This window comes from Phyllobates terribilis, unplaced genomic scaffold (genome assembly GCF_046119375.1).
Source record: "Phyllobates terribilis strain yellow unplaced genomic scaffold, ASM4611937v1 Scaffold_3__8_contigs__length_932513732, whole genome shotgun sequence".
NCBI lineage: Eukaryota > Metazoa > Chordata > Amphibia > Anura > Dendrobatidae > Phyllobates > Phyllobates terribilis.
In genome coordinates this window covers 892773670-892789672 of record NW_027362763.1, presented here as the reverse complement: position 1 = coordinate 892789672, position 16003 = coordinate 892773670, and the positions used below count along the sequence as shown (strand labels likewise).

The window sequence follows — 16003 nt, the reverse complement described above, 5'->3', positions numbered from 1 at the left end:
TGGATTGTTGAAAGGCTGAGTTCAGGGCAGCCAAACTTTATTGTCCAGGACGGAAGCCAGGACAGTGAATGGAGCGTGAGTGCATGCTACTGCGCATGCTCGCCCTCCGCTCCATTCACTACCAGGGCGGGCTGGACAGCAGCCGAAGCCAAATACACAGGGATTTGTTCATCCCTAGTTGCTGAAAATCACCCTAATATCACTCAACACTTGCAAATTACTATTATAATTTCAAGTAAGTGAATTTCAAGCCAAATTTTAATTAGACAGTAAAAGACACAATCGGAGTGGTGTAGACTGCTGTGTAAATACTGTATTTAGAGATTAGACTTACCAAAAACAGTGAATAATACTGAATGTTGTCTGTAATTTGACAAGTTTACTTTGAAACAGGAAATATAAACTAATATTAATAATATTAAATATTCTTGCGCTATATTAAAACTATCCAAATCCTATTTTAACGGTTATTAAGTGTTCAAGGGCTGACATTGAGCCACCTTTTAAACACAACCAAAAGAAACGATTTTTTTAAAGGATATTACAGATCATTATGTGTAACAATTATAGGGGGTGAGACTTTGAATAAAACTAATTTTTATTTTTTCCATAGAACGCATTGTCACTAGTGATGAGCAAGCATGCTCGCTACTGCTCGGTGCTCGCCAGAGCATTTCACTGCTCGAGATGCTCGGCGCTCGCTGAGTATTTTCGGGGTTGCTCGGCGGGAGCTCGGGTCTCCTCCCTGCATGTTTGGCGCTCTTTAGAGCGACAGTTAACATGCAGGGATTGCCTGCCACTCACTGTAATGTCGTAGCCACGTTGGTTGTGGCATTAGTGTGATTGGCTGGCCGCACAGAGTCATCAGGTCTATATCAGACCAGGCGCCGCCATGCTCGTCACAGTCACTCCAGAATCAGACAGTGAAGGGAGAGCTGCTGCTGACCTAGGGAGAGATTTGCTTGTTTCTAGTTAGTGTAGGTGTACCAAACTGTATTGGAGACATATATCCATCTCAATAAACAGTCCTTCTGAGGACTAATCCATCTGCAGAGATATCAGGCAGGCAGTATATATAGGCAGGCAGTGTATATAGCAGACTGCAGTGCATATAGCACAAGAGGCTCCATTCCAGTTCTGTCTGCTGCTGCTGTTAGATATTTCTAGAAATAGGCCCAGGTCTCAGGGGCCAGGAATTTTTTTTTTTTCTGGATCTTAATCCTTATTATTTGCTTAAAAGGCAATCCAGAGAACACCGTTTTTGTGCACCATTTGCTTGTTGGCACTGCAGAATACAGCCAGGTCCTTTCCATATTACAGCGCTAAAAATCCAGCTATTTAAAACTGTGTTTTCTCCGTCACACGGATCACATAGACGTTTTCAAAAAATACTGCCACTTCTGACCTCCATTAAAAATTTGTATCAGTGTGTCAGTGAAGCAATTGACACCAGTTTCCTGTTCAAAATAGTTAACTACAGGCCAGGTATTTAACCCCTTTCCGACCAGGTCAGTAATAGTACGCACCTGGTCGGAAAGGCCGGTTCAGCGGGGGCTCCGGCGCTGAGCCCGCACTGAACCGGGCACATGTCAGCTGACAGCGGCTGTTAACATGTTAAATGCCGCTGTCAATCTCTGACAGCAGCATTTAACTCGCGCTTCCGAGAAGCACGTCCTAAGCCCCGCCCATCAGTGACCCCATCACGTGATCGCGGGTCATCGATGGGTGGGCATGACAACCCAGGGTCTGCAGCAGACGCCTGTGGTTGTCATGTCTCAAATGCTATGAGCGCCACCTAGTGGTCGGCGCTCATAGCAAGTGAGCATTTCTGCTGCATACAAGCAATCTGCTCATCGCCTGTATGCAGTAGAAGCAATCAGACAACTGCTTCTTCTAGTCTCCTATGGTGACTATTGAAGCATGCAGTAAGTGTAAAAAAAATGTTTTTAAAAATATTAAAAAAAATTTAAAAAATATAAAAGTTTAAATCACCCCCCTTTCGCCCCATTCAAAATAAAATAATTTAAAAAAAAACCACATACACATATTTGGTATCGCCGCGTTCAGAATCGTCCGATCTATCAATATAAAAAGATTTAATTCGATCGGTAAACGGCGTAACGAGAAAAAAATTCGAAACGACAGATTTATGTTTTTTTGGTTGCTGCAACATTGCAATAAAATGCAATAAAGGGCGATCAAAACATCGGATCTACCCCAAAGTAGTATCAATAAAAACGTCTGCCCGGCGCGCCCTCACCCGGCCCCAGATTCCGAAAAATGGAGACGCTATGGGTCTTGGAAAATGGCGTCATATATATATATTTTTTTTTTTTTTTTTTTTTTTTTTTTAAGCAAACTTTGGAATTTTTTTTCACCACTTAAATAAAAAAGAACCTATACATGTTTGGTGTCTACAAACTCGTAATGAGCTCGAGAATAATGATTGCAGGTCAATTTTAGCAATCAGTGAACGTGGTAAAAAAAGGACCCAAAAAACAACTGTGGAATTGCATTTTTTTTGCAATTTCACCGCAATTTTTTTCACGTTTTCCAGCACATGATATGGTGAAACCAGTGATGACATTTAAAAGTACAACTCGTCCCACAAAAAATAAGCCCTCACACAGCCATATTGAATGAAAATGAAAAAAGTTCTGGCTCTGGGAAGAAGGGGAACAAAAAATGAAAACACAAAAACAGAAAGACCCATGGTCGCTAAGGGGTTAAAACTGTGGTTTCTCAGTCACACAGATCACATACAAGTTCGCTCCAAATTCACTCATTTGTAGTGAACGTGGACGATATTGTCCTCCATTTAAAATGGGCAAGGCATGTGGCAAGGGACGGGGAACTGGACGTGATGGTGATCATGGTGCATGTAGAGGCCGAGGCCGTGGGCAAGCTGAAATTGTACCACATCAAACACCCACATCTTCTCGCTCGACCTTCCTGTCCCAATTAATAGGGGACCGCAGAACACCACTATTGAACACAGAGCAGTGTGAAAAGGTTATTGGTTGGATAGCAGATAATGCTTCCAGTCACTTAGCCATCACCATCACCACCTTGTCTTCCACACGGTCAAGTCTCAATAGCTGTGAGTATGGACCGCATATTCCTCACCCTGATCCTCCTTCCTCCCACCATGCCGAGTGTCCAAAGACAACTGATCCCACACTTGGACACTCAGAAGAGCTGTTCACTTTTCCATTTATAGATTCGGGCCTCTCGCCCGGACCACTTGAAGCGGTGCAAGAGGAGATCATACAGAACGTAGCGCTGCCCAGATATTTGAGCAGCCACGGTAACACGAAGGCAACGGTGGGAAAGTGTCACAAGAGGTGGACAATGATGAGACAATTGCCAGAAAGTCAGGAGGAGGACCAGAGTGCAGAAGTGAAAGACGAGGTGGTGGATGATATAGTAACTGATCCAACCACAACAGGCAGAAAGAAGCAGTGTGGTGGCAGCAGAAAGAAGGCAGACAACCGTTCCCCATAACACCAACAAGAAGGAAGTTGCCAGTACAACTTTTAGGTCTTCCCGAGTCAGGTTGTTTTTTAAAGACTCTGCCAATAACCCCAAAAAGGCCATTTGCACCATCTGCCGGGCCAGCATCAGCAGGGGTGGCAAAACGACCAGCCTGACCACCACCACCATAATCAGGCACATGGCAGCAAAGCACCCGACTTTGTGGGCCGAACCCCAGGGTCCAGGAACAGTGTCTGTGGGTGGCACCACTGCTTCTTCCGCTGCTGTGCATGCAAGCCAATCTCCTGTCCATGGTGCATGCGAAGATGTTGCTACTTGAGAGAGTGCAAGGCAGGAGGCATCAGGAAGCACGTCCACATCCTTGTCCCAGAGCAGCGTTCAGTTGTCCATACCCCAGTCCTTGGAACGCAAGCGCAAATACGCAGCCAACGCCCCACTACTAAATTCCCACATTTCGCGACTGCTTGCACTAGAAATGTTGCCTTTTAGGCTCGTGGAGACGGAAGCATTCCGCAACCTGATGGCGGCGGCCGTTACTCGGTACTCAGTCTCCAGCCACCACTATTTCTCCCGATGTGCCATCCCCACATTATATAAGCACGTGTTCCAAAACATTAGCTGTGCCCTCAACAAGTCTACCTAACCACGGACACATTAACAAGTGCTTGTGGACAGGGATGGCAAATCTCGCTGAAGGCACACTGGGTTAACATAGTGGAAGCCGGGATGCAGTCGGACATTGGGACGGGACATGTCCTCCCAACGCCAAGGATTGCGGGCCCCAGGTGAGTCAGGGTTGCCCCCACAGTCTACAGCTCCTGAACCTCATCCTCCTCAGTCTCCTCCTCCTCTTCAGCCTCCATCTCCGAAATAACCACATCAGTCACAAGCTGGAAGCACTGCAGCACTGCCTCAGCCAAGCGACAACAGGCTGTGTTGAAGCTAATATGCTTATGTGACAAACCGCACAATGCTGAAGAGTTGTGAACAGCTCTGAAAGAGCAGGCAGATCTGTGGCTCACACCGCTGAACCTACAGCCAGGCATGGTCATGTGTGACAATGGCCGGAACCTGGTGGCGGCTCTGAGGCAAGCTCACACACGTACCATGCCTGGCCCATGTGCTTAACCTCGTGGTTCAGCGGTTTCTCAAATCCTACCCGAAGCTGCCGGATCTGTTTGTTAAAGTATGCAGCCTGTGCGCCCATTTTAGAAAGTCAACTACAGCTTCCACCACCCTTGCCGTGTTTCAGCAGCGTTTACAGCTTCCGGCTCACTAACTGATCTGCGATGTCCCCACGCATTGGAACTCTACACTGCAGATGTTGGGAAGGATTTGTGAGCCCAAGAGGGCAGTTGTTGATTACCAGCATCAATAAGGCCATCGGTATTCAGTTCAGACTCCACACATAAGACCTCAGGAGTGGACATGGATGTCAGACTTATGTACCATCCTCCAAAACTTTGAGGACTCCACCAAGATGGTGAGCAGCGATGACGCCGTAATTTACATCACCATCCTGCTTCTCTGTCTTCTGAAATGCTCTCTGCTCACAATCAAAGAGGATGCATTGCAGGCGGAGCACAATGAGATGGAGCAAGGAACCATACAGGGTGATTCCACACAGCCCAGCCTCATCTCATCCCAACGTGGATTTGGGGACAATGAGGAAGAGGAAGAGGAGGAGGAGGAGCTAATTTCATGCGCTATAGACGGTACTACCTGCACAACTGTCATACCGTCTGTGCAGTGTGGATGGCCAGAGGACAGAGAGGAGGAGAGCATGGTCAGTCATCCTCTAGGTGAGGACACGGAAGTCTTGCCTGTTAGCAGTCAGGCACGCATGGCTGAGTTTGTTACGCTGCCTTTCCCATGACCCTCGCGTTCTCAAAATTTTGGGTGACAGTCATTACTGGTTGGTGACACTTCTAGACCCACGCTACAAGGAGATCTTTATATCTCTTATTCCTGAGGCGGACAGGTCTACAAAAATGGGGCAGTACCAGAAGGCCCTTGTTGTGGAACTATTAAAAAAATTCCCATCTGAAAACGCTGGCGGCAGAGGTCACAGTTCGTTGGACAACCAAGGAGTACAGGCGAGAGGCACAACTTCAATCCTTCAATCCAGCAGAAACAGTGGAACACTATGAAAGTTCTGGGAGAATTTTCTCAGCCCCTCCCATCGCACAGGCTGTGAGGCGCGGGGTACTCTCACAAGGAGTGCAAAGTTTGGGAAGATGCTGAGGGAGTACCTTGCTGACCGTACCAACGTCCTCCGTGATTCTTCTGTGCCTTATTGGGTATCCAAGCTGGATACATGGAATGAAATGGCTCTCTATGCCTTGGAGGCCCTGGGCAGCCCTGCCGCTAGCGTTTTATCAGAGCGGGTTTTTAGTGCCGCTGGTGGAATTATAACTGATAAGCGCATCCGTCTGTCAACTGAAAATGCTGACAGGCTGACCTTATAAAAATGAACAAGGGCTGGATTGGGCCAGACTTCTCAACACCACCGAATGATAGCAGCGTAACAAACTCAAATTCTGTGTCTTTTTTTGGGGAAGGGGAATTCCCATGCACCTCTTCATGCCCACACATGGGTATACGCTTCCTGATTTTGGCTATTTGCTCTTTTCCTTCTCCTCATCCTCATCCTCCACCACCATATCACCAGGGTGATCGTGGTCCGTGATGCAACACCTACATAATTTGTTTAAAGTGTGTTTATGATGCCCGTAAAAAAAAAAAAAAAAAATTATACAGTATGTTCATGTATACCCCTCAGGGGTAAATGTTTGTCAGCCCATACACTTAGTGCATGGGCATTCCAAGTATAGGAGACCAGCTCCTTTCTAATGGGAACATTTTTTTATGAGGCCCTCTAAGTCTCTTCCAAGGGGCATTGGAGTGCCTCCCAATTTTTGGCATCCCTTGCATTCACTGCATAGGCCAACACTATGGGAGACTCTTTCCTTTCTAATGGGAATTTGTTGTTACTGTGGCCCTGCTCTATGTGTCTTTAAATTCTTAGTGGGGTTTTTCCTAAACTTGGTCAGCCGTTGGAATCACTGCATACCCTATAACTGTATAGCACACCCCCTCCTTTGTAATGGAAAATTTTGGTCAGCCCTTGCAGTCACAGCACGGGCATTACCACTATAGGAGACACGTTCCTTTATAATGGGAACATTTTTTTTTTTTTACTGAGAACCTCCTCTGTCTCTTCAAAGGGGTATGGAATTGAGTTAGAATTTTTGGCAGCCCTTGCAGTCACTGCATACGCAATAACAGTATAGGAGACCCACTTGTTAATAATGGAACAACAAAGCATAGCCGGCTGATGGCTCTCTAACAATAGTGAGGGCCGACTGCTGGCCCTTTAAGAATAATAAGGGCCACCTGATGGCCCTATAAAAATAGGCTTTGTGACTTTCAGAGTAACTCCATTATAAATGAAACAGGATGTGTCTGATGATGTGTCACACACTACATGGCCAGATAAGGTTGCAAAATGTTAAAATAACATTTCCCGATGAATGCATTTGTGATAAAAAATAACGTAACAAAAACAAAACAATAGGATCTTTATTTAGCATAAAAAACAGCGTCACCAATGTAACCTCAATGTAATCACATTGTTCAGCTCCTGCACCTCCTCCTCCTCCTCCATCTCCGATATGACCACATCAGTCACAAGCTGAAAGCACTGCAGCACTGCCTTGGCCAAGCAGCAACAGGCTGTGCTGAAGATAACGTGCTTAAAGGGGTATTCCCATCTCAAAGATCCTATCCCAATATGTAGTAGGTGTAATAATAACATTAGAAAATATCTTCAATTAGAAATGTAGTTTAGTTTTTCAGATTCACTATGTCTCTTTATTCAAGTGCAGGACCTTATGTATCCATGGTTACGACCACTGATATAGTGACAGTTAGCCAGCTGCTAGTGGCCATAACCATGGATACCTTAGGTCCTGCACATGAAGAAAGACATAGCAAATCATAAAAAATATATTTCATTTCTAATTGAAAGTATTTGGTAATATTACTACACCTACTACATATTGGGATAGGATCTTGGAGATGGGAATACCCCTTTAATGCTTAGGAGACAAACCGCCCAGCGCTGCAGAGTTGTTGAAAGCTGTAACACAGCAGCCTAATGTGTGAATCTCACAGCTGAACAAACAGCCAGGCATGGTCGTGTTTGACAATGGGCGGAACCTGGTGACGGAGAAATGACAGCTGGAGTAGATACGGTTTCCCTCTATGCCAGTCCATTCACCAAGCTAAAGAATATGGCTGTGGTGAAATACAACTCCCACTGAGAAGCTGTTTCAGATTGAAAAACATTGTGCCCACCAGAGGATTTGATTCTGAGGGCTCACCTTTCTCCCCCGCTCAAGAGCCCCATAGCAGCTGCAAAGTTAGTGCCATCATGAACTCTCATGATGTAGAAGCCAGGGCACACCAGAGGATTCTCTGCTGGGACCATCCAACCCTGCCGAGAAGCAGTCCTGGCTAAGAAAAGAGTGGGGGAAGGTTCCCGGACACTCTATGGCTGCTTTTTTACTGAGGTGGAAACCCACGCAAACACGAGGAGAACATACAAAATCCTTTCAGATGTTGTCCTTGCTGGGATTTGAACCCAGGATCCCATCACTGCAAGGCTTCAGTGCTAACCACTGATCCAATGTGCTGCCGTTCACCCTCTAATATCTAACAGGCTGGAGAAACTTGCACCTACTGCCACTCTATCTTCAGCTCCTTTGTGAGAAACTAATGTATTTGGGCAGCCACTCAGTCTACCAAATAAAATTCCTGAGAAGGAAATTGGGAATGGCTTCACTACTGGTACTTGGGGCAGTGCTAATACCATGGCGTCGTTCCATAGTTTACTGGAAATATTCCAGGCTGGTAGGAGGCAAGCAGATTCACAGAAAAGTACCAGCAGTAATGTTCAGGGACCCGCGCTTGTAGAAAGCGGAGACAACATCGGGAGAAATAGTGGTGGCTGGGGACCAAGTATGCACACGAGGCATGAGGTTGTGAAAAGCTTCCACCTCCACGAGCCTAAAAGGCCACATTTCAAGTGCAAGCAGCTACCCAGAAATCTGACAGTTAAGTATTGCAGCCTGTGGGTGGGTGGCTGGCTGCATGGTGGCCTCTATCACGGCCTCACCTCGGTACTATGAACTCTCCTGAAGTGGAAGCCAGGGACAACCGGAGGAGTCTCCGGTTTTCTGGTGGGCCCACCCAACCCGGCCAAGAAGCAGCCCTGGCTAAGAAAAGTGTGGGGGAAGGTTTGCGGACACTATGGTTGCTTTTATAAATGTGGATCGGACGTGCTTATGCATGTTATTTCTCAAACCGCATTGCAGATCAGGCCATTGCCCAGCTCTGTAGTCATGAAATTAAATGCGCAAAGAAAGATGTTTGTGTGTCAAAGCACCACCGGCAAGTGCGAGTTGATGTTGGAAGGGCTGCCATTGCTTCTGCAACAAGCTGCATTAGAGAAGTTCTTGGGAGAAATGACAGCTGGGTAGATATGGTTTCCAAGTCCTTTCACCAAGCTATAGAATATGGCTGTGGTGAAATACAACTCAGCAAAAAAAAGCTGTGGACTGGCTCCGTACCGTCCCTTGCCACATTCACTTGACCACGTGTTTGTGGGTAGGCGGTCCTTCCCAGTAAGTTCACTGGGGAGGGCACGGGTAATGTTGTGGGACCCGAGCTTGTGGAAGGCGGAGACGACACCGGGACAAATAGTGGCGGCTGGGGACTGAGTATGGATATCCGGTCGCAGCCGCCATAAGATTATGGACAGCTTCCGCCTCCACGAGCCTAAAAGGCCACATTTCAAGTGAAAGCAGCTGTCAAAAATTTGGCAGTATAGTATTGCAGCCGGTGGGTGGGTGGGTGGCTGGCTGCATACTTGCGCTTGCATTCCAAGGAATGGGGTAGGGACAACTGAACGCTGCACTGAGACAAGGACGTGGACGGTGATTGTTGCAAGTCTGCAACGACAGGTGCATGGCGGGAGGGATCTTCGCATGTGCCAAGGATCACTTATGATGGGCACACTTTTAGGCAGTGACCTGGGAGTCAGAGATGCTTCCAGGGGTTTTCCCCATGCTGTTCCCTTGTCTTTTCAGCACTGTATGCATGTGTCTGATGATGTGTCACACACCACATGGCCAGATAAGGTTGTAAAATGTTAAAATGACATTTCCCAGTGAATGCATTTGTCTTGGTTGAAAGCAATGCAAAAGTGCAAAAAACGCTACGTGTGAACATAGCCAAATGTGTGGAGGAGTATTTTTTGGTTTTGGTTATTTATTTTGCCTTATATGCAAGTCATTACCCTGGAAAGGATGTCCCTTAACATATTTCCCAGGAAAATCCATTTTGGATTTGTTTTTATATGTTTTATTGTCAGTCCGTAAAAGTGGCGTCAGACTGACTGACCTTCACTTCTTAAAGTAATGATGGCCACTCGTTTTTCTTTACCTAGCTGCTTTTTTCTTGCCATAATACAAATTCTAACAGTCTATTCAGTAGGACTATCAGCTGTGTATCCACCTGACTTTTGCACAACACAACTGATGGTCCCAACCCCATTTATAAGGCAAGAAATCCCACTTATTAAACCTGACAAGGCACACCTGTGAAGTGAAAACCATTTCCGGTGTGCAAAGCAGTCATCAAAGCAAAAGGTGGCTACTTTGAAGAACCTAGAATATAAGACATATTTTCAGTTGTTTCACACTTTTTTGTTAAGTATATAATTTCACATGTGTTAATTCATAGTTTTGATGCCTTCAGTGTGAATGTACAATTTTCATAGTCATGAAAATACAGAAAAATCTTTAAATGAGGTGTGTCCAAACTTTTGGTCTGTACTGTATATATATATATATATATATATATATATACATACACATGTTTATACAGTGGTGTGAAAAAGTGTTTGCCCCCTTCCTGATTTCTTACTCTTTTGCATGTTTGTCACACTTCATTGTTTCAACTCACAAAACAAATTTAAATATTAAAACAAAGATAACACAAGTAAGCACAAAATGCAGGTTTTTATTATTAAATGACAAAGAAATCCAAACCTACAGGGCCTTTGCGAAAAGGTGATTGCCCCCTTCCCACTTAAAACATAAATTGACTGTGGTTTATCACATCTTTGGGAAGCTGAGTTCAATTTCCCTAGCCACACACAGGCCTGATTACTGCCACACCTGTTCTCAATCAAGAAATTACTTAAATAGGACCTGCCTGACAAAGTGAAGTAGACCAAAAAATCCTCGAAAGCTAAGAAAGAGACTGGGCAAAAATGGCATGCATGGCAGAGTTCCAAGACAAAAACCACTGCTGAGCAAAAATAACAAAGGCTCATCTGAGTTTTGCCAGAAAACATCTTGATGAGCGCCAAGAATTTTGAGAGAATACTCTGTGGACTGATGGGATAAAAGTTGAACTTTTTGGAAGCTGTATGTCCCATTACATCTGGCATAGAACTAACACAGCATTTCAGAAAAGGAACATCAGTAAAATATGGTGGTGGTAGTGTGATAATCTGGGGTCATTTTGCTGCTTCATGACCTGGAAGACTTGCTGTGGTAAATGGAACCATGAATTCTGCTGTCTACCAAAGAATCCTGAAGGAGAATGTCCGGCCATCTGTTCGTGACCTCAAGCTGAAGCGCACTTGGGTTATGCAGCAGGATAATGATCCAAAACACACCAGCAAGTCCACCTCTGAATGGCTTAAGAAAAACAAATTTAAGACTTTGGAGTGGCCTAGTCAAAGTCCAGACCTTAATCCAATTGAGATGCAGTGAATGTGGCTGAATTACAACAATTTTGCAAAGATGAGTGGGCCAAAATTCCCCCAGAGCGTTGTAAAATACTCATTACCAGCTATTGCAAATGCTTGTTTGCAGTTGTTGCTGCGAAGAGTGGCCCAACCTGTTATTAGGTTTAGGGGTAATCACTTTTTCACAAAGGGCCCTGTAGGTTTGGATTTCTTTTTTTCTTAATAAAGAATTCCATTTAAAAACTACATTTTGTGTTTACGTGTGTTATCTTTGTCTAACATTTAAATGTTTCAGATCACAAAACAAATTAAGTGTGACAAACATGCAAAAGAATAAGAAATCAGGAAGGGGCAAACACTTTTTTACACCACTGTATATATACACAGGTGCTTCTCACTAAATTAGAATATATCATCAAAAAGTTAATTCATTTCAGTTCTTCAATTCAAAAAGTGAAACTCATATTATATAGCGTCATTACAAACAGAGTGATCTATTTCAAGTGTTTATTTCTGTTAATGTTGATTATTATGGCTTACAGCCAATGAAAACACAAAAGTCATTACCTTAGTAAATTAGAATTAACAAAAAACACATGCAAAGGCTTCCGAAATGTTTAAAATGGTCCATTAGTCGGTTTCAGTAGACTCCACAATCATGGGGAAGACTTCTGACTTGACAAATGTCCAGAAGGCAGTCATTGACACATTCCACAAGGAGGGTAAGCCACAAAAGGTCATTGCTAAAGAAGCTAGCTGTTCACAGAGTGCTGTATCCAAGCATAATAATGGAACGTTGAGTGGAAGGAAAAAATGTGGTAGAAAAAGGTGCACAAGCAACCAGGACAACCGCAGCCTTGAAAGGATTGTTAAGAAAAGGCTATTCATAAGTTTGGGGGAGATTCACAAGGAGTGGACTGCTGCTGGTTTCATTGCTTCCACACAAAGACGTATCCAGGACATGGGCTACAAGCGTCGCGTTCCTTGTGTCAAGCCACTCATGACCAATAGACAACGCCAGATGCGTCTTACATGGGTCAAGGAGAAAAAGACCTGGACTGTTACTCAGTGGTCCAAGGTGTTGTTTTCAAATGAAAACAAATGATGCATTTCATTTGGAAATCAAGGTCCCAGAGTCTGGAGGAAGGGTGGAGTGGCCACAATCCAAGCTGCTTGAGGTCTAGTGTTTCCACAATCAGTGATGGTTTGGCGAGCCATGTCACCTGCTGGTGTAGGTCCACTGTGTTTTATCAATACCAAAGTCAGCTACCAGGAAATTTTAGAGCACTTCATGCTTCCCTCTACCGACAAGCTCTTTGGAGATGGAAATTTCATTCTCCAGCAGGACTTGGCACTTGTCCACACTGCCAAAAGTACCAATACCTGGTTTAAAAAAACAGTATCACTGTGCTTGTTTTGCCAGCAAACTCTCCTGACCTTAACCCCATAGAGGATCTATGGGGTATTGTCAAGAGGAAGATCAGAGACACCAGACCCAACAGTGCAGACGAGCTGCTCTCAAAGCTACCTGGGCTTTAATAACACATCAGCAGTGCCACAGGCTGATCGCATCTATGCCACGCAGCAGTAACTGATGCAAAAGGAGCCCCGACCAAGTATTGAGTGCATTTACTGAACATACATTTCAGTAGACCAACATTTCGGATTTTAAAAACATTTTTCAAGCTAAGTATTCTAATTTACTGAGATAATGACTTTTTATGTTTTCATTGGCTGTAAGCCATAATCATCAACATTAAGGCTATGTGCCCACAATGCAGAAATGCTCCGGATTTTTCCTGAGCATTTCTGCATTTCCCTGGCAGAAAAAACACATGCGGATTTTACATGTGTTTTTCCTGCCAGGGACAAGCGTTTGTCACGCGTTTTTCACATGTGGCTTGTCAAGTGCTTTTCCAAGCGATTTTACCATCACTTGGAAAAGTGCTTGACAACTTGGTCACACTATATAAATCCCTGCAACCGGCATGGATTTATATAGTGTGACCAAGTTATAGTTAAAAAGAATGGTAAAAAATAAACATTATACTCACCTTCCGATGGCCCCCGATCTCCTTGTCTGTTGCGTCCGGTGTGTTGGGCGGCTCGCGGTGGTCTAAAAGGACCTTCCATTACATCATTTAGTCATGTGACAGGTCACGCAACTGCCGACGTCAGCGGTGGCGTGACTTGTCACATGACTAAATGACGTCATGGAAGGTCCTTTTAGACCATCGCAAGCTGCCGGGAAGACAGGACGCATCGTACAGGAGACCGGGGGCCATCACAAGGTGAGTATAATGTTTATTTTTTTATTTTAAAATCTTTTTCTTTTTTTTTTTACAGGTTCTATGGTACCCGAGTCTGGAGGAGAGTCTCCTTTTCTCCAGACCTGGGTACCATCCGCACACTGAAACGCTTAATATCCGCATGTGCACATGTAGTCATGCCAATATTAAGCGATTCAATGCAAATCAATGGCGGCAAAAACTCCGCGCTTACGCAAAATAATTGGTAGTGCTGCAGATTTTTCCGCAATGATAATCCGCCATGGAAATTTCCGCAGCATGTGCACAGCACATGCGGATCATTGGGGAACATGGCAGACCTTCTACCAAGCATTTAAGCATTTCTGCGGCGGAATTGCCGCTGGGGAAACGCTTAAAAAACGCATAGTTGGCACACAGCCTAACACAAATAAACACTTGAAATAGATCACTCTGTTTGTAATGACTATATAAAATATATAAGTTTCACTTTTTGTATTGAAGAACTGAAATAAATTAACTTTTTGATGATATTCTAATTTTGTGAGAAGCACCTGTATATTGTAGAGATTCACTCAGGTAGGCGTTAGGCAGCATTCACACAATAATGCAGTTTAGTTTCTTTGTCCAAGCAGGCAGATTTATTAAACTGCATAAACTTTCAGCAGAACGGAAAAACAAACAGCCTTTCTCTGGCATATAGGAACAAAATAAATAGTCCAAATACAGGCACATGCTGGCTCACCCATTCAAGTAAATGTCCAACTGTTTCTCAAGGTTTGTCAGACAGACAAGCACCAAGGGGTCTTTTCACCAGACACAGACCACAGTCTCTCACCTGTGCCGCAATCCAGGCACTCCACCTGACTCAGTTTAGTCTGCAACAAACAGTACTCTGTAGCTAACAGCAGACTCTTCGCACAGCTCAGTTCTGCAGCACACTGCACAACAAGTGAACTTACTTCCTGCTTCTAGTAAAAAGCTATGCAGGTGCAGAATTGGGATTTAACCCTTTCTTACCTGGCTTTGCAACAATATATAGATATACACACGTGTTTATCTGTATATTGTGAATACATATATATCTATGTATTAACATACAAACAGCGGGTGAAATAAGTATTGAACTCGTGACCAATTTTCTAAGTAAATATATTTCTAAGGATGCTATTGACATGAAATTATCAGCAGGTGTCGGTAGCAACCCATCCAATTCACACATGCAAAGAAATCAAACCATAGATGTTCATAAATTGAGTTATGTGTAATAATGAGAAATGACACAGTAAAATGCACATGAAGAAAGAGAGGTGCGAAAAGCCATGTCATGACACCAGCTCAAATCTATCAATAATTCGAATGCAATCCTGCCACTTAGTGAAAAATATTATCAGCTGATGGCCTCTGAAAGGTATCTCTTTATCAAGATGCCACACAAGAAACATCTCATGATGGGTAAAGCCAGTGAACTGTCTCAAGACCTTTGCAACCTTATTGTTGCAAAAAATACTAATGGCATTGATTACAGAGGAATTTCTAAACTACTGAAGGCTCAATGAGCCCTGTTGGGGCAATAATTCAGAAGTGGAGGAATATCATGCCACCATAAACCGGCCATGACCAGACAGAGGAGTGAAAAGAATTATCAGAAGAGTTTTCCAAGACCTAAGGACCTACTGTGGAGAGCTACATAAAGACCTGCAATCAGCAGGTACAATTGTTTCAAAGAAAGCTATACAACCCCTGGCAAAAAATTGTGAAATCTCCGGGCTTGGAGGATGTTCATTCAGTTGTTTAATGTTGTTGAAAAAAAGCAGATCACACACATGGCACCAAACTAAAGTCATTTCAAATGGCAACTTTAGGGCTTTAAGAAACACTAAAATAAATCAAGATAAAAAATGTGGTACTCAGTAAGGGTAATTTTTTTCAGACCAAACAGAAGGAAAAAATTATGGAATCACTCAAATCTGAGGAAAAAATTATGGAATCATGAAAAACAAACACACAAAAGAATACTCCAATACATCACTAGTATTTTGTTGCACCACCTCTGGCTTTAATAACAGCTTGCAGTCTCTGAAGCATGGACTTAATGAGTGACAAACAGTACTCTTCATCAATCTGGCTCCAACTTTCTCTGATTGCTGTTGCCAGATCAGCTTTGCAGGTTGGAGCCTTGTCATGGACCATTTTCTTCAACTTCCACCAAAGATTTTCAATTGGATTGAGATCCGGACTATTTGCAGGCCATGACATTGACCTTATGTGTCTTCTTTCAAGAAATGTTTTCACAGTTTTTTCTCTATGGCAGGATGCATTATCATCTTGAAAAATGATGTCATCATCCCCAAACATCCTTTCAATTGATGGGATAAGAAAACTGTCCAAAATATCAATGTAAACTTGGACATTTATT

The 16003-nt window shown here is 43.9% G+C and overlaps 1 protein-coding gene across 3 annotated transcripts in view; it reads right to left on the bottom strand.

The window, feature by feature from the left end:
• MYCT1 (MYC target 1) overlaps positions 1-16003 on the bottom strand; it is a 153409-nt gene that overhangs the window by 26548 nt on the left and 110858 nt on the right. Inside the window, exon 1 of one of the 3 annotated variants that reach the window (XM_073672734.1) lies at positions 14330-14459. The exons of the other annotated variants lie outside the window; for them this stretch is intronic. Within the exon in view, the coding sequence (XP_073528835.1) occupies positions 14330-14333 (4 nt within the window). The 5' untranslated portion in view covers positions 14334-14459. Of the gene's footprint in view, positions 1-14329; positions 14460-16003 lie in introns of those variants that run through there. 3 annotated transcript variants of the gene reach the window in all.